The following is a 19,190-nucleotide window of genomic DNA, read 5'->3' on the forward strand; positions in this document are numbered from 1 at the left end:
CTGCTAATGAGCCTGCCTCCACTTTGCGTGCACATACACACACACTTCCTCTCTCACACACATACACACATGCGTACACCCTCCGATGTATGTACCACACCCTGCAGGTCATGTTGATATTCACTTTTAACAGTTTGCACACTTGTATACTGTTTATTACATATAGTGATGTGTGTACAACATTTTGTAGATTTTAACCTATATTTGACACACGCCTACATACACCTTCTAATCTCTATTACCAGTGATTTAACGCGTAGGCTTTTTTGTTTTGCTCCTCTCAAAGAAGCGCGCGCACGCACACACACACACACACACACTGAAAAAAGCTTGTGGCTGCTGGCCAGCTGGTACATAGGGAAATAGGGAATATGTAGTCCTAGCTTTGACATTGTGATGTATGACATGCCATGACATAATTTTACATGACTTATATTAATTATGGAATGATTTGGAAGCAGACTTCCTTTTAAAGGTATGGTTGAAAATGTTAGCACAATGAAAATGTGAAAATAATTAAACAATCACATGAATAGAACCTGTATAGGAAATACGACTAGCAAATCACTGTAAAATTCATTTACCATGTAAACATTTTTACTGTAAAAGCATTTCTAAAAACATTTCCATCTGTCTCTGACATATTTTACAATGGATGTCTGTCTATTTTGTGGCAACCCATAAACAACCCAAATAACACGAAACCATCACTCTTAGTCGAATTTGAACTTTTTCACATTATTTCACCACACTCTGAATTAGATATCATCTCACTATACTATACATGAAGTACATATAACATATGATTATATGATCATATCACATTGGTTTATTGTCCAGCATTATTTATTAGTTCATTGGAAGTGAATGACAGTCATTACAAAGGTTAGAGGCTTCATTCCTTCTGGAGTTTCACACAGCCAAAACATATCACACACCACGTCATGTACGTTACTTTGGATAAAACGATCCACCCAATGCAATATATTGTAATACAATATTAATGTATAGTGGATTGTAACAAGGTGTAGATGGGACTCTGTAGTTCAAGGTTGCAGACGGCTCTTTGGTTTTCCTACGTGAGACCTCGGTCACAAAGCCTAGGGGGCATGTCGACAGGCGGTGGGGGAGCATTCAACACTCTTCATATACCCCTTTGTCAGGCGCCTGTGACACACACACACATATACACTGTCCCTCTTATTTGTACCAGTGTGCCCCCCTCGCGCCTCTGTGGCCATCCATGCCATCTCATCTCTCCCCCAGGCTCCCCATATCGCTTTACTTCATTATTTAGCGTGTTATTTTTTTCTCCTCCCTGATCTATAGTCCCCACATCACAGAGGCGGCTAATTAATTATGGATGGACTTGGTTGAGGGAGATGGGGGGACTTTAAAAAAACGACCAGACACCCGCCTCATTATATATGCGCAGTGTTTTTGGAGCTTTATTAATTTATATCTTGTCAGGCTACGCCAAAGCCTTCAGAACTCTTTTGGCTTTTTAATACATTTATTTATTTATATAGCATACCACGCTTGCTTTCGTCTTCATCCTCCAACCCCTCGCTCTCCCTCCACCCCACCCCGTCTACTGAATGTCTTGATTTTAATCTCTCAACTTCTACGTATCTGCATACACACACACATGCACACTTGCCGACTGTCTCATTATCTGCTCTTGACGGATGTTAAAAGGTGTTTTGCTCAGTTGCGAGTAGAGATTATCTCATCCGCCCGCTGAACACTTGTTTTATTAATTTTTTTCTTATACTTTCTTCCATTTGGTGTGGAATGAGGTGATGTGGTACATCATACATCAGAGCGCATTGAAAATGAAGGAAGGAATATTTTAGAACGGGCTTGACCTAGAACGACAGCTGCTCTCCTTTGAGAAAGCTCATGGCGACATTAAATCAAAACTGGCATCTGGGTGTCTGCAGTAAGATGTCAAAAAATATAGGTCAAGTATTGTGCAATTGTAAGAATACTATTAGGAATGATGGTTTTGGCTTATTTTTGTCTCTAGAACACAGAGGTATGTATTAACTGCAAGTATAATCAGAGTGAAGTTATTTCCTCGTATTCTATATGTAGGAACATTTCAGTGAGGTAATATATACAACACATCTTAATAATCTACATAATTATATATGCCTTTACTGAAGCACTAGCCTTAGGCAGCAAAGCTAACAGCGACCTTTAAGGGAAAACAAACACGGAGAGGTAAGGAAAGCCCTCTGACTACTTGGCTTTGAACAGAAGTTGGAGACTTGGATGTCTGCCATCATAAACACACACTTTGTAACATATACACTCATTCACATACTGAAAAACACAGGTACAAATACACACTTTTACATCCCAATCCAATCAGGGTGTGAGAGCTTATTTCACAGTTAATGGTGGATGTTTGTTTACCCAGCTCATCATCAGCTGTGTGCTCAGAAACAAAGAATTCAAAATTTGACAAAGGCACTTTTCTGCTACAGTATCCACATCTGTTGGTGTTGAAACTGCTTATGAAGATGTCAGAATGCAAAGAAAGTGATCAAAATCTCAAAATAGAGCAGATGTTTTTCGTGCTGTGTTCTGGTGTGGAGAAACCATCTGCGGCGTGCATTCCTTCACGCATCGTCTCCACTTCACACACATGTAACTTTACTATAAATGGCTCTTACCGGTTACAGTAGAGCAAGATAAAGTCAACCTTATGATGAAGCAAGTTGCTGTTCTGTGCAAAAAGAGGTCCTGCTCTGGTGCATTTGTGTGTAGAGAAAAGCTAAAATTGCCATCTGGTTGTCCATTGAATTGCTATCAGACAGTTAACTGAACCAGCTCACCTCCCTGAGGCATTTAGAGCACACACCCTTTTTACTGCCAATATAGTACGTACACAGGCACATACACACGTATTAGAAAACACCTTTTCTTAACCACACACACCCGTCTCTCTTCCTCCCATGTTGGTCCTCCTGAAATCAGCCGGATGGAGTGTCACATCTGGCCAAGAAAACCACAGCATCCGTCTTCACAGATGAAATGAAAGCCTAGAAGTCAGGAAAAAGAAGATGGGGGGGACAGAAACGATCTCTTCCAGCTTCAAACGAATCCCCTCGGTGAAATATTGTTTCAATGTACTCTGCACTTTGTAGGCCTAATGCCGGCTTTGAGCTGTTTTGGCACCTGTCACAAATACTGATGAAATAGTTTTTCTCCGCAGAGCACTTTTCCTTTTATCCTTCTTGCTTTCCCTCAGTATCCTTTTTTTCCCTCCCTCCTACCTCCATCTCTTTCCCAGAAACCCTTTCCGTTCTGTCTGGGACACAGTGTGATCTTGTATTTGAGAAACCAGAGGTTTCGTGCAGTATGATTTCTGAACTCTTGCAACATGCCATCAATGAATTATCCCAGCAGTGGTTCACTGGCTATTGGCTTTCATTACCAATATAGTCAGACTTTAAAGTCTTTGATGTAAATTGCTGGAGTTCCAATTCATTTTATATAGCAGCAGGCCACCTGACTTTTTTTTTTTTTTTACCATATTCTCTTACATATTTCATAGAAAACCTGTTTTCTATTTCCTGGTATGGTAACTGTAAAGAGCTTCAACATCTGACTTATACCTACGTATTGCACATTAGACAACTATATTTAACGCATTGTCATTAGATTTTTTTTGCGATATACCTTAGGATGACAATACATAGGAGTGAAGGCAGGAAAGGGATACTATAAGGAAAAGATTACTGCCACAGAAAATCAGACAGCTGAGCTGACACAAAGTCGATAGACGGATGAATAAAACATTGGTTAGCTGCAGCTTGCGCTAGAGGCTATGCTAGCTTCTGACACACTGGCGCCTACAAGTTAGCTTTAGCAGTAGGATGTTCAAAACCTTTTTTTGGACGATTGCAAGCCCACAGCTTTTGACACAAGGATCCTTTTTACTGAGACGACTTCAAAAGCCACAAGTTCAAATCAATCTCTACTTTCTTCTCTCTCTCACTCACTCTCTATCTCTTTCTCTCCATCTCTGGCCCCCCTCCATCAATTTTCAAGCGTTGTCTGAGGCTCCAGGCAGTTAATTAAGTAGGATGTTGTCAGGGGGCTTTGGTACGTGGATGGACGGATGGAGGGGATGGATAAAGACACAGAAAAGGTGCAGAGGGATCCAGGCATTCTTCTCACATTTTAAGTCTAAAATGTCTTCTCCTCATACTTTTGGTTGTTCTGTTTCTCCTGTCTTTTCTTTTGACCCTTCCTTTTCTTGAGTCTTTCCACTTCTCTTTTTTTCTTTCCTCGCATCAACAACTATCTGACTTCCCCATTTCACTTTGCTCTGTTCCCAATTAAACTCCCCTCCTCTGCTTCTCCCTCCACTCTTCCTTTAGTTTCTCTCACATCCTTTTGACTTCCCTCCTCTCTCTCCAACCATCCTTCATTTCCCCCCGCTCCTCTTCTTCACCCTCTTCCTCTTCCTCCCTCCACAATTACCTACCTCACTCCCTCCAAGCCATCCATTTTGCCTCCCCTCCATTCCTCCCCTCACCCACCTTCCTCCTAGTTGATTATACATCAGGTCTTCTGTATCCTGCTTCTTCCTCCTATAGTATTCCCCCCTCTCATTATGTGTTATGTATGTGTTTGTGTGTGATCAGACACACAAGGCCAGGACTAAGCAGCCTAATGAACAAATTCCGGCATTGTGTTCAGGCCCGGGGGACACGCTGTAGCTTCTAATGTACAACAGCTCAGAGGAAAGGAGGGGAAAGAAAAATTCACTGACAGGGAGCCAGCCATCTGCTTAAAGGAAAAGCTACAACAAGAAGTGAAGTAGAGGGTGTGCAGTGAATATTTTACAAGGATCTGGTCGATGTTTTCCTATACTAAGCTTTTCTGATTTGTGAACATGAGTATGTTGTCCTATCCTGCAGCTCTGACTGGCTGGGACAACACTGTCAACTTACATAGAGTTTAACATATTTTGGACTAGAGGAAGGATGAAGATTTTAAACAGGTAATTGTTTAAACCCAGCTGAAATATATATATTTTTGGGGGTTTAGGTGAATGATTGATCTGAATCTTTGACTTAAGTCCATAGTTTCAAGGCCCTTTTTCCTTACATGAAAAAAAGTTAGCATTCTCTGTCTGCCACATGTCTCTTATTATGTGAGTCACTTAACAGTGTCTCTAGGTTGAAATGTGTGATTTGTCAGCAGTGATCTGATTTGTTGTCCTTTTGGCTCAAACACTCCTGTACAGGGTGGGTTAGTTCCACCCAAGCTTTAACTCATGTTGTAGAGTATAAGATCTGTCACCCACCCTCCTGCTCTTTTTCTTTCTCTCCTCAGTGTTGATGAGATCTGCATCGCTGCCAAATCATGGCATGAACACTGTAATGACTTCATTTCTTCCAGCACATGCACATAAGCACATCTAGGAAGCATTACATACTGAGTGAACTGTCCTGTCTCATTCTGCCTCAGTAAAGTGAATACATGCAAGCGTAGACGCACATTAATCCAACTGCACAGCAAGAAACTTGTATGTCCATATACATCTATGCAAGGACACGCACACACACACACACACACACACACACACACACACACACACACACACGCACACCCTAGGGTTGTGTACTCCAGTGGTGTGAGCCAATGAATGGGCTGCTTCCAGATGATCTAAACAAGACTCTCTCAGCTCTGGCCAATATCAGTGACTGATGTGCATGCACACACACACGCACGCACTCAAGCACACGCACACACACACACGCACGCACTCAAGCACACACACACACACACACACGCACACACATACAGGCAAATACAAAGTTCATGAGCTCATTACTCCATTCCACACATGGACATACTACACTGGAGTTTATCTTCCTTGCCATAACAATGCATCACTGTGATGCGAATAGTTTTATTGGGTAGATAATCTTTTGTGAACTTTGTATGAAAAGCTCTCTTGCTTAAGTGTTGTCGTGCAGCATTTATATCTGGTGCAAGGCCAGTGGGAGTGTTGCACGAGCCTGTAACACATGTGAACAGTGCATCACACTGCAGCTCTTTAGGATGAGTGTGTTGCAAATCTGGCGTGAAGTCAAATATGTAACCCACGGCTTGCTCGCTTTTTACTCTTATCAACAAACATGATTTATTTCATCACTCCTTTTCTTATCTTACTGCTATTTGTGCCTTGTTTGCTTGCTCTTCTGATTGTATTATTATACCGTATTATTATTATCACCAGCCGGTAAACCCACTTTGTACTTCACACTTAATTTAATTTTATACTTATACCCACTTGGTACTTAATTTATCTGACCTGTATTATAGTGTATTATATTTTTTGCTTAGTACTTCCATTGCTGTGTGCACTGTTGTGATAGTGAGCTGCTGTAACAAAGGAGTTTCCCCTCGGCGATCAATAAAGTTTTTCTGATTCTGGTATTGAACAACCTCACTCTATTTCCTCTATAACTGTCTTCCTTTGGAGAGAAAAAAAATTAAGTTCCTCTTTTTTTGTCTGTGCAGGACTGCCCTCAGATCCTTCCCTCAACCCAGATCTACATCCCTGTCGGGGTGACCAAGCCGATCACCTTAGCTGCCAAGAACCTGCCCCAGCCCCAGTCAGGACAGAGGAACTACGAGTGCGTATTCCACATCCAGGGAGAGACCCACAATGTGCCTGCCCTGCGCTTCAACAGCACCTCCATCCAGTGCCAGAAAACAGCGGTAAGAAGGGAAAGAACATATTTGGGTATGAGTGGATGCCATTAAAGCCCTGTCGATGGTAAAGAACACAGCATGTGATGGTGGTGTATTTATAGGAAAAAGGAGAGAAGCCAAAATGGATGTGTGCTATTTTGGCGTTTACAGGAATTATTTAGTTGCTGTTTTGGGTGTCAAGAGGATTTGGGTTGAAAGATGCTGACAGTTGGGTAAGAAGGAAATGATGAATGCCATGTTGTCTCAGACACTGAAATAAAAGCAGTTGATGTAAAGCATACTTGTGAGTCCAAAAACTACTGTACAGACTGAAGCGCGAATGATACTTTGAATTTTGTATAGGTTAAAAGCATAGTCATTTAGCACTATTACTCTTGTTGGGATTCAGGTAGGGCAGGTTTGGTTATTAGCAGAAATATCAAAGATATTTATGAATATTAATAAAATTATTAATATTATAAAAAAGTATTAATATGGATTAATAATTACGGGGCACCACCTAGACAATAGAGAGGGGAGATGCGAGGAAGATGGCAGATGTGACCAGGTGGGTCTTCGTCACACACAGAGCCAAAATGGCGGGTAGTCCTGCAAAACTCAAACAAAGGGATAGAGCTGAAAAGGAGGACAAGCTCTAATTGTCCTCAAGATAACAGGCATCTTAGCTAGCTATGCTCTCATGCTATCTGGGCATCTAAGATGTGTGTGTAAGTGTATATGTTGTAAAGGCATGTTGGTTAGCAGAGAGGAAAGAGAAAGAACGCACACAGAGTAAGGCACAAGGAAACTCAAATGCTGTGGTAAAGCACAATAGCTGCCCCTTTATCACACAGTAACCCAGCAGCAAACTTTCATTCACCAGCCGTGTTACTGGACTTTGGTCTGATGAAACACAGTTATTAGCTTCCACAGTGGCTAAAGCTAACACAGTTAAACGGCCCAACGGCGTGGTACCGATACAAAATGGAACATGCTAACACACAAAAAAAAACACAACAATTAAGACACAGCAGTCTGTTACTCTCCAAATTAAACAAAACACAATTCACAGCAATGAAGCTTAGATGAAATAACACACAGTTATAAAATCTATCTCTGACCAGACACAAGCCTCTTGGTTAAAGATTGTATGTATCAGTTTGTTTGGGTTATCCGGGGAAGTCCTACCGAGCTTGGATACTGATGGAGCCGGGTCCACAATATCAGCAGCTCCAATGGCAAAACTGGGAAGCAGTAGTCGACGTCGGTGGGGAGAGAGAGGCTCAATGGCGGTCTTGCTCTCTGTGAAGAAACGGTCGGTCCGTGTCTCTTCCTTCTGCAGGTACGGGATCGTTATGGGGAATAAACAGGATCCAAAAGTGTGTTCAGCAAACACAAAACAGCCTGTTGCTTGTCCAGTGAGAATGGAACTCACTGGAAACAGGATGTGCCTTCTTGTCGTAACTGGGGTTACAGTGGAAAAGTCACCAAGCAGTGTGTGGCGCTAGGCTTTATAGACGTGATGTCGTCAGAGATGTGCGCTGAGATTTCATGCTCTGTATTGCTCATCCAATAGGAGTCCTGTGTTTAGATTCAACTGAGATCTCACATAGGCTTCCACCGGGATCTCACGTCAGTCTTAGACCTGGGTGTGAGTTAACGGCTGAAGGGACTTGGTGCCGTTCTACTGTCTGTCCTTTGTTTTTCATTCAAGCCTCATAGGGAAGGCTTCAGCTTTTCCAGGTTAGGCCTGTCTTTGTCTCTCACACGTGGTGAGGCAAGGCGAGGCCCAACACTCTTAACCTAATCACTGCAACTAGGTAACTAAATCTTGATCCCAGTAAGGACATCGACTTGATCAGGGTTTAAATAATGTCCTCCTACAACTAATGACCGCTTTGGACACTAACATGCTCATTATCCTGATAGATCACCATGCACCACTTGGACATAGGCTTGGTCACAATCTAAATAAATGATCCAATGCTGATCTTCCCACATTGAACTGATAGTTAGCAAAACATCCCAAGTTAACATTATTTGAATTGAGATGCACTTATAATAAGCTGTCACTGTTGAAATCCTAACGGATTATCATGCTTCATGCGATAGTGAAGCTGCAGTGGTCAGCCATCATAAGTACTTCTATGATTTGTTTTATGTATTTGTGGCTGGTAGGGATGAGTGATGTGTGCTGAATTAAAGTGTTCTCAAGGATGTTTTTTGCAGAAGTTTTCTAATAAGAATTTGTGTGTGTAGAGGATTTACAGGTAGGCATAGGAGTTTGTGCATGTGGGTCCATGCCTGTTCTGTGTGTTGAAATATAGGTGTGTGTGTGAGGCTTCAAACTAGCGTGACAGATAAGAGGTAGCTAGTGTCGCGCTTCACTGAGGCTGAAAATGTGAAGAGGAAGTCTGTCTCTGAACCTAGTTGGGAGCGGATTGATCATGTTTACACCTCGACTTTATACCTCTCTCTCTCCCTTCCTCTCTTTGCCTGTAGAGCTCATCTTTCTCTCTGCCTCCCTCCCTCCATCTGTCATACTTTCTTCTTCCAGAAATTCCCTACTTTCCTCACTCCTCACCGCATCTTCCTTGTCTCTCATACACTCACTTCTGCTGCTCGCCTGTCCCTGTCTATTTCTATCTCAACATATAATGCAATGCAACAAAGCCAAGATGAGATGATAGCTGGTGCTCTTAATTTAATTTTAGATGAGGGTATTGCAGCTGTCACCACAACATGTTGTACATGGAAGAAAATATTTGATGGATTAAAATAAAGTCGAAACAACTAGAAGTCATCATGTCTGGCTAATAACCTTGAAGAACTTTAGCTCCTGTCTATATGCTACACCTCGTCATAACAGTCACAAGTTTATGCAGTCATAGATATTAGCAGACACACACATACAGCACACACCAGCAGCAGTCTCCGTTTAGCTGTATAGCTTGCTGGGTAACCACTGTGACAGCTAGCGCAGCATTTGATTCTATCTGTATTGACGAGCAGTCTTTAGGTGCTGGCACACGCTAGCAAGTTGTTTGTGAAGGCAGGGCTAATTAGCTAGCGATAGGGTTGTCTCTCCACAGAGATGTCTGTTTATTGACTGTTTATTGTAGCTGCGAGGCCAGTGCTAATCAGCAGCAAAGCCAAACCCCAGCCAAAAGCTGAATTTCTCTATTTGATGTCTACAAAGCAGACATGCTAGCAGCAATTAGCCTTGGGCTGTCAGCGCTTAGACCTTGTTAGCAATTAGCTGTGCCAACTTGACTGCACGGTCAGATATCGATGCAGCGCGTGCATCAAGTCTACATGAGACCGTAGTTAGATTCAGTGGATGAAAAAGATGCCAGCTGCATGAACTTGCCATTAAGGCATAATTCATCCAGGCCTGAGCTTGTGAGTATAATTATGCGTCATGAATTATTAGGATGAGAGTCTTATTATAGCTCTGGAACAGTATTTCAAAAGAATGAGGGTCTTAAATATTAGTTTATCCGTTTATAGACCTTCATATCTCATACTTTTCATGCGCTCCTCTCCATGTTTGTTTCTACTTTGACAGTGTTCAGCACCAACTTAATGAATCATGTATGACTCTGCAGTAGAAATAGACTTCATCTGTTATGCTGCGTACACCCTGCTGCCTCAGTTTGCAGGCCCACAGCTATAGGGATAGGGGTTAATCAGTGTCAGTGCGTGTGTGCACATGTGCATCCTTCAGTATGCCTTAGGCTATGGATCCCAGGATAGCTGTGTATTTGTGTGTTTGTGTGTGCTGTTTCATTATACCACTGCAAGACTATTGGGGGGGGCTTGCTAATCAATGGGATGAACACAGGGGTGCTAATCCACAGTTTAGTCTCGTGTTTGAGATACATATAAGTGTTTACAACAGTGTCAAACTGACATACACTCACTTACGGGCAAAGACGAGAGCTGTGGCGAGAATTCCTATAAAGTAATAAAGAAGAGGAGAGGGAAATAGAGAGGACGAAATACCTTGAGGTGGAGAGGACACAGGAAAACATAAATGCAGAGGTGTAAAGGAAAAAACGAGAGGAAGAGAGGTAATACTAGATAGCTGTGGAAACTGGTAAAAAATGGAGATGAGAGCAGGCAAGATAGACTAGGGAAATTGGAGCGTAGTAGACAATTTCAGGTGAGATGAATGGAGAAAAGTGAGAGGGAGAGTGATATTGAAGAGAACAGAGAAGGGGGAAATGAGATGAGAGAGAAAATCAGCTCAAAAGTCTCTCCTGAGGCCAAAACTCATTCTCCTCTCTTTCATACAATATCATCACACTATCCAAAAGAAGATAACTATCCACAGGATATTCAGGATATCCACCGTCAGATCATGTTTAAACTCTAGTTTCCCATACTTTACTCCTTTTACAGTGACCGTAATAACTCAATACGCTTATATAGTATCCCCTAACAGGAGGCTGTCAATAACCTAGTGTATATGTGACACACATGATATATGATAGTGTAACATCAGCTCCATACTAACCTTGTTGTCATTGACTGTCCATATCTGCTGATGGGGGAAAACTATTGGTGCTATGGAATTTCTGTATAAGGTTACTGTATATACCAACTGATCCCAAAGGGGAAGGAGCAAGTGTATCACAAGACATGAGAAAGAATGCAGTATTGGAAAAAGGTTGGTTTTTGCAAGCAGAGACATTAAACAAGTAAGGGACGCAATATTCAAGGTGTTGAGACTTTGAAGAATAATACGTTTAGGGTAAGGTTTTTAAATTTGCTCAAAGCTCAAAATTTTGCTGTGTTGAACTTTCAAAAGGTTTGTATTGTGAAAAATATGGTTCGTCACACACTTTCCCTTTCTCACTTTTGAAGTTGGGTACTGAGCCAAACATAATTCAACATTTTTGGAACCTGTGAAAGTTGATGAAATGGCAGATTGTCCAAGGTCCTATAACAAGTTAATTGGAGTAAAACGCTGATCATTTTGTAAAAAATGGCATATTTCTTAGTGCCAAACAAGCCCACATTACCACTGACACATACGGAGCCATCCGCCAGGCCTTATGGTAGCAGTTAACTCCGGTCAGCAGCAACCAAAACAACAAGCTGGTGTCTACATCGGTTCCTTCCGGTTTTCTGGTTTTCAGGCAGCTTCCTGGTGTGTGTGTGGCCCAATCAGAGCCTGAGGTGAGGGCGCAAGGGGCAATAAGATGCTGAGCTGTGGGCTGGGAAGTTGTGCTCAGAGTGCCAGAGGGGTCATGGGAGCGAATAAACACATGTACACACAACGCTTGCGCACACAATTGACCACACTCTGGGGTCAGTGAGGCTGATGGAGCACAGCTGGGTGTCGTTTTGAAGGCCGATGTTGAGAGAAGAGAATTCCACTGAGACTTTTCCTTTCTCTAATCCTTTATCTTCCCCCGTTCTTAGCTTTTTGCCCATTTTTACTTCAGTGTCTCCATTTTCCTCCTCTTTCCTTCTTTCTTGTTTCTCCCTGGAGGGCAGGAATGAGAGGACAGATAATATCAGCGCGGGCCTTACACCATTACCGTCCGTCTGATAAACCACTCGGCCACTCCATCACCGTCTTTCACTCACTCCTTCACCAGTGAGGAATAAAAGCCAACACGGGTGCAGGAGGAGAAAATCTAGTTTGGGAAAGGGTATATGTCTGTGTGTTATTCTTCTGTGTGGAGAGAGCAGCTGTTTGTTAAAGGAGAAATGGGAAGTATCAGGGGTCCTGATGGCATCCAATTAAGGCAGATAAAATGATGATGAATTGCAGTCGGGCAGCGGAGACGGACGCTCCTGTGTGTGTGAGCTCATGCGCACACCCTCACATACACATACAGGAAGACAGCTGAGGGAGAAAGCAGAGAAAGTGGCTATACAGATTTGGAGAAGAAAAGTAGAGCAGGGTAAGGAAAGAAGAAAATAAGGCAAGGAACTTTGGAGGCAGAGATACCAGGAGAAGGGGAGGGAGCGACAAGAGAGAGGGATGAAGAGGGGGAGGGAAAGAGGAAGAATGCAATGAGACCGCACAGAGGGAGAGTTTGGAGGAGAGAGAGGACAAATAATCTGCTCCCTTCCGATGGGAAATGAGAGAAGGATGGCAGACAAGAAAGATGGATAGATAGATGAATGGATGGATAGATAGAAAGAGCAAATAGAGGTCTAAGAGAAGAGGCCAGACATGTCTACAGGGAGAGCGGTTAATACAAACCACACTGGTCTAATAGTGTCACACACCCATACATGGGGTGTGTGTGTGTGTGTGTGTATGTGTGTGTGTGTGTGTGTGAGAGAGAGATATGAAGCACAGTGCTGATGCAAACTTTAGTCTTCTGACTTTTTGAAGACTTTCTGGAGTTTATGAGATTTGTTAAAACTGACTATGAAAACTACAAATTGTAAATTATATAGAAAAAAATCCAATCCTTTCATTTAAAATAAATCATTACACGTGAAAATACACACACACACACACACACACAGAGTGCTAAAGGTGGCAGAGATGAGGCTAATGAGGGTCTTGGCGCTGGCCGATGGTGGGTAGGCGCAGCAGAGCATGGTACAGCCCAGTCTGGCGTGGCCTGGCACAGCTTAATGAGATATAAACACAAGACCTGCCACCGCAGTCAGCCACAGCACACACTGACACAGTTTTAATTGGCTTCCAGACTGTGCGTGTGTGTGTGTGTGTGTGTGTGTGTGTTCAGTGTGCGGGTGGATTTAAAGTTTGTGGGAAATTCACTGGAATTTAGTTTGGGGAGCTGCAGATTGAAGACCATTGGTTGTTTGATGACTTTGTTCCCCTATCATGTGATACCTCAGACAGCACTGATCAGATTTAGATTTGTGTTTGTTTGTGTCCCATAATAGTATCTGTGTCTTGTTCAGTGGGTTCTTAAAAATGTATCCATCTCAATGAATGAATGAATGATTGATTGATTTTGTTTGTTCATACCTATTACTTATTTACTCACTTCCTTACTTATTTATAAAAGTGTTTGTGAATTAGTTGATGTATGGTGTCAGGGAGATTGTGAGAATTCAATGAGGTTTTGTGTCTTGTGCTTTTGTGCATGCTCACACAAATATACAGATTTATTAGGTAACGGCCTGTTTATATTTACACTGACCGCTCTCCAATACGTCTTGTGTGAAGCATCTGAAAGTGGGGGAAACAAGAGAGAGACGGCTCCTCCCTGTACTCTGCCCTCTCTTTCTTCTCATGCATTCCTTTATGCTCCAACATGCCCATTACCTCTCTCCTTGTCATCTACCTGTCGCCATCTCTACTTCCTCCTCTTCCTCCCCTATCCTCTTCATCTCTGTCCCATCATTGGCTGGATCTCCCCCTGTCTGACAGGTGAAGAGCAGAGCTCCCACACTACTGTCCTGGATAAATAAGAATTAATTTCTGCTCAGCTATCAGCATACGTCAGCTTCTCCACCCCATCCTCCACCTCACTTTCATCATCTATTTCTCATTTCTGTCTCTCTTCTTGCATCTCTACAATCTGTAACCTTTACTCTAAATCTTCTTTCTCCTATGGCAGTGCTCCACCCTTCAATGTCTTCAGTTCTATGTGATGTATTGATGGGCCAGAGAAGCAGCAATGGTGATTGTTATAGTAAGATTCTCCTGCTATTAGCCTGATGAGAAGAGAGGAGCAGAGAGAAGGTGGTTAAACCAGAGGGAAGACATCTGCCTAACTCCACGTCTCTCTGTCTGACTGCGACTTATTTTAAATCCATACAGTAGTCTGAGTTAGGGCCAGACACCTCAAACACAGACTCTTTGCATGTTTTCACTGTTGACTGAAATAATCTGTGTCCATATATATAATATATATATATATATGTATATATTATAATATTCCATAAGAGCCATTAAAAGTATCAGAGATTAAAATAAAGGCGCAAGGAGTCAGTGTGAATAGTGCATTTGGCTGGTATCCCTTTTATTAATGACTTGAACTTGACAGGAACTCTGTGGAATCAATCAGGGAGTGTATCTAAGACTAGTGATGGGTGGATCTTCCTGAAAATCCTCTGGCACACAGGATGTGATGTGTCACACCTTTCAGTAGTGGCAGAATCATTTTGTTTGTAATAAAAATATTAATTGTTCAGTTAGCATGAGCAACAATAGCCACCGTCGCTAGAAAGACAGACACATCCAAACTCCACACCAAAAGACCCCAGCCAGGGGGGAAAATTGTTGTCTCATCTTAGTCTTTATCTCAGTCAGTGACAATCTTCATGTCTGCATGTGTGTTGTGTGGCAGAGAGTGCTACTTCACAGATGGTGAGGTACTGCAGTCATGTGTTTGAGTGAATAGATAAAGGTGTTGGTGGTTTGCAAACCCCCCCAAACAATTGTGTGACAGAGCGGTGGAGTTTGCGAGGGGAGAATGGCCACCAGAAGAATGGCATGAGTTAACAGAGGGGAAAAAGGGGTGAGGATATTGAAAATACGGACGTTTCCGCAAACGACCAAAAAATCAGCCTTTTGTCTGGGGAGAAGTCTAGTAAGCTTACACTAGCTTAATGCGTAGGCTGGAAAATAAGAAACACTGGCTATGGCAGCATTATTTTTCCCTCAAGCCAGCACTTTTCTTCTCCCCCCTCTCTTTTTCTTTCCATCAATGAAGAAAGTGAGTGTGCGAGGGTGTATGCACACGTGTTTGTGTGTGTGTGCAAGAGATAAGCTGGGTAACTGGGTCCGGCCATGCCCTCCAATCCTGTTAGCATTAGCGATTAGCACTGACTAACAGGCCCCTATTGTGCGCGTTGGCTGATTCCACGCCGCCTGACCCCACACATGCAATATGTACACATACACACACGCTAAGCTATAGGAAGGATTACCACTTGATCCTTGATTAGGAAACCATATCTGCCTGGAAGTTGTGTGTGTGCGTGTTTAAAAGGGCACTGTTGTGTATACATCTATACGTTGACATAGACAGTTTGCTGCGCCTTATCTAGACTGGCAAAACACATTTCACATGGACCAGCATTCAGTCTGTGTCCTCTACTTTTCTCTAGTACCGTGACCGTCCCAATGTGACTTCTGTTAAAAGTCACGAAACTATTTTAATCTAGAATAATCTAGATTGAAAGATATTATGTCATGTCATCCTTTTTGATAATTCTCGTTGTCACCTTGAGAACGTGAGAGAGGAAGAGATAAACCTATTCTATCCCAGGTATGGACTTGCCCTGAGCTAGTTTGATATTTTTAGCCGTCCAGCTTGTGCACACCTTCAGAATGACTAATTACCAGGCTGTGACCCTCACAGAAGGTACCCGTTGTTACTTCATCCCTGCCTTGCTTCACCCCTCCTTCTCCATCCATCTATCCACACCTCCCTTCAGTTTTCAGTGACAGAGGTCCAGCTAGTGATGCTGTAGTGTTTGCATCTGCACTTTTCTGCGGAGATAATCTTGAGGGGGCAAAGTCTGTCCCCCTACTTTTATTTGTGAATTCTTGCCATCACTCAGATTTTTTTTTTTCACACCATTTCACACCTTATTCATGGTTTATTTGGTATTTGTCAATTTCACTCTTAAGTGCTTATCACCTATATTTAACACTCTGTTCATCTATAACTCTTTCTCTCTCTGTTCTTTCAGTATTTGTGTTGTATGTTCACATTTGAATCAAAAACTAAATAAGTTAATAAGAATGTAGATTGGTAGCAAACCCTATTTTTGTCTTTCCACTCACCTTCAGTTTTTCAGGGGGGCTTTCGCGTCTCCTCATGTCAAAGGCTGCAGGCATTATTACCATCCCCTTCTAATTCTAAACTGTATCAGATTGTTGGACTAAATCATAGAATACAGAACATAGTAATTTTGTTCCTCTATTTACATTTCTCTCTCCCCTTCACACATGCAAATCCTGACCTTTTGAGAGTATCCTGCTTAATGTTTGCATTTTCATTTTGGAATCTGCTATGCAGTGAATAAACCATGCACAGGTTGCATGTGTGTATTCCCCGAACTGTGTATTGTGCAACAATGCTGGTTCAGTATGAAAGTTTAATAAGCCTTTGGTGCAATGAGAGGAGATGAGCTTTGGATCATAACCTAACCTTTGCTATGCCTCTCCCACCCTCTACTGCCCATTAAACACACATACACGCACATACACACTTCTCCCTAACTAAATATTCATGTTTTTGTTGAGTGAAGGTACATGCACAAGCAGATCCTAGTATCACCCCCTTAAGGGTGGATGTGCAAACACAGAACCTGTAACATGGATGAGAAAGGGGGAAGAGGGCAGGCAGTGTTATTGTTTTAGCTGTCGGCACCTCCACACCTCTATCGTGTGTGTGTTGCAGGTTTTCAGGTAGAAGACTTGTCAGCGTGTAAAGCAGGGTTAAGAGGTCCACACACATCTATCATCTATTTCTCTATCAGCGGAACTGGCCCCTCTCAGGTGATTCACAGGGGAATCAGGCCATGCTCTGATTGGCCGATCAGCAGAGAAGAGGGTATGGAAGTGGAAGGAAGCTTGACTCCGTGTCCTTCACTGTTGCATGTCTTCAGTCCTGAGGGTATAACAGAGCAGCAAGAAAAGACATAGTTAATGAAATAGAAAAATGGATGCAATTTACAACTTACAACATAATTGGCAGTGAATTATACAAAGAAAATTGTTCTGTTGTCTGACATTACATGTCTCAGAAATAATGGCTAGACTGAGCTCACTTCCATCCAATACTGGAAGCTTAAAAATGGGAGGTTTGAGACAGGATTGGAAAAACAGCCAACCCATTCAATACTGTACATACCTTATGTCAAAAAAGGAAAGCTCAAAAATGGCTTTTGCCCAAATAGCCAAAAATCCCCAAATGATATTTCAGTATCGTGTCTGGTGAGTTGCCACCTAGACACCTGAGAAATATGAGTCCTGTATTCACCACATTTTTAGGTTTTAGGTTAGTTTGGTCCACTAACCCCTAAATGAAGAATATCTTGGTCTCTGTGGCTTGCTAAATGTTCAACTTTCCCCACCAGCCACTCATTTACTTTAGCTTTCAGCCATTTCTCGTTTGGCAGGTTGTGTACAGTTAGCTTGTGTGGCCTCCTGTGCTAGGAGAGGCTGTCTGGCATTTTATATGACCTGGCATAGTTTTGATTTTGTTATTTTGAACAACTAAAACATTTAGCAACCCTTTATCTTAACGAGCAGTCACTTGATTCAGCAATTATGTATATTATAGCTTAATGGAGCTGCTGTTTTGGTTTTGACCACTTCCAGTTTTGAACCACCATGCTGTTCCTGAGACAAGTAGGTGTAAATGTGCAAAGCCTAGCTGTGTTCTAGTATTCCAATGGCAAAGCAAGCCTGATTGTCAAGAGAATAGTTGTTAAGTTTGAAACGCCTTCATCAGCTTGGACTGTCGCCAAATATGAAGCTGCCCTTAGCTGGATAACACCCCTCTTTTTCTTGCTTTGTCTCTCTCTTTCTCTCACTCCCTTACCATCTTTATCCCCCTTGCATCTCTGGCCTTTCAGTCTCTGTTTTATCTCATCTGTCTCATCTGTTTTTCTCCCTCTCACTTTCTCACATTATCTCCTTCTTGGTACCTTTCTTTTACTCTTTCTCTCTCTACATCCAGATGCTCTCAGTGCAGTGTCCCTGTGCATCTCCTTTTCTTTTCCTCTTCCTTTTCTTCTCTCTCATTGTCTTGCATGCATTGACACACTCAAACACCCTCATGTGTTCTCCATCTCTACCCGATGAAGGAAGTGCTCTTGTTCCCAGGCAGACTGGGTGGTCTCTTGGGGGAGAAGGAAGGTGGGAGGGAAAGATTTAAGAAGTTCATATGCTCTGACATCAGTGGAGAGAAATAATAGCTGACATCCAAAACATGTTTTGTTGTGTGAGTGTCTTATCTTCCGGTGTTTTCATGTGTTTTTATTTATAATTCTTTATTTCCTGTGATCAGTCTTTGATGCATTCGCTGGCATCCGTCTCTTGGATACTGTCCTGTGTGCAGAATGCATATTCATAGTACAGTGTGCACATGTGTTTCTCTGGACATGTTTGGTATATACACTAAAGGAATCAGCTCCATATTTCCTTGTTTGACTGTGGGCGTTCTGGGGGATGGAGGCAGGGGGAGAGAAACTCCTGAGATTGATGGGGGAGGAGGTTTGTAAAGAGGTAGAGGGAAGGGATAATTAGAGGGGGAGAGAGGGGAAAAGAAGGGGGAGGAAAGGAGGATTGCGAGAGAGGGTGAGGCAGAGGAATGTGTGAAAAGACCAAGGCAGACATGTCAGGGAACAAATTGAAAATGCCAATTTCACTTTAGCCCCCACCAGTTCAGGCACTTACAGGCCAGCCCCGGCCTCTTATTCCATGTGTAAATGAATGGTGTCCACAGAATAACACACAATCACCTCTCTCTATCCATCTTCCCCTCGCTATTTCTCCTTCACCC

General features: G+C 42.5%; 1 protein-coding gene across 5 annotated transcripts in view; it reads left to right on the top strand.

Annotated features, from left to right (window-relative positions):
- Window positions 1-19,190, top strand: part of LOC122868706 (plexin-A1-like) — a 192,745-nt gene that overhangs the window by 123,232 nt on the left and 50,323 nt on the right. For all 5 annotated transcript variants that reach the window (XM_044180937.1, XM_044180965.1, XM_044180956.1 and 2 more), the window contains exon 10: window positions 6,550-6,750. In XM_044180937.1, the coding sequence (XP_044036872.1) occupies window positions 6,550-6,750 (201 nt within the window). The remainder of the gene's footprint in view (window positions 1-6,549; window positions 6,751-19,190) is intronic.

The sequence above is a fragment of the Siniperca chuatsi genome, linkage group LG2 (assembly GCF_020085105.1).
Source record: "Siniperca chuatsi isolate FFG_IHB_CAS linkage group LG2, ASM2008510v1, whole genome shotgun sequence".
Classification (NCBI taxonomy): Eukaryota; Metazoa; Chordata; class Actinopteri; order Centrarchiformes; family Sinipercidae; genus Siniperca; species Siniperca chuatsi.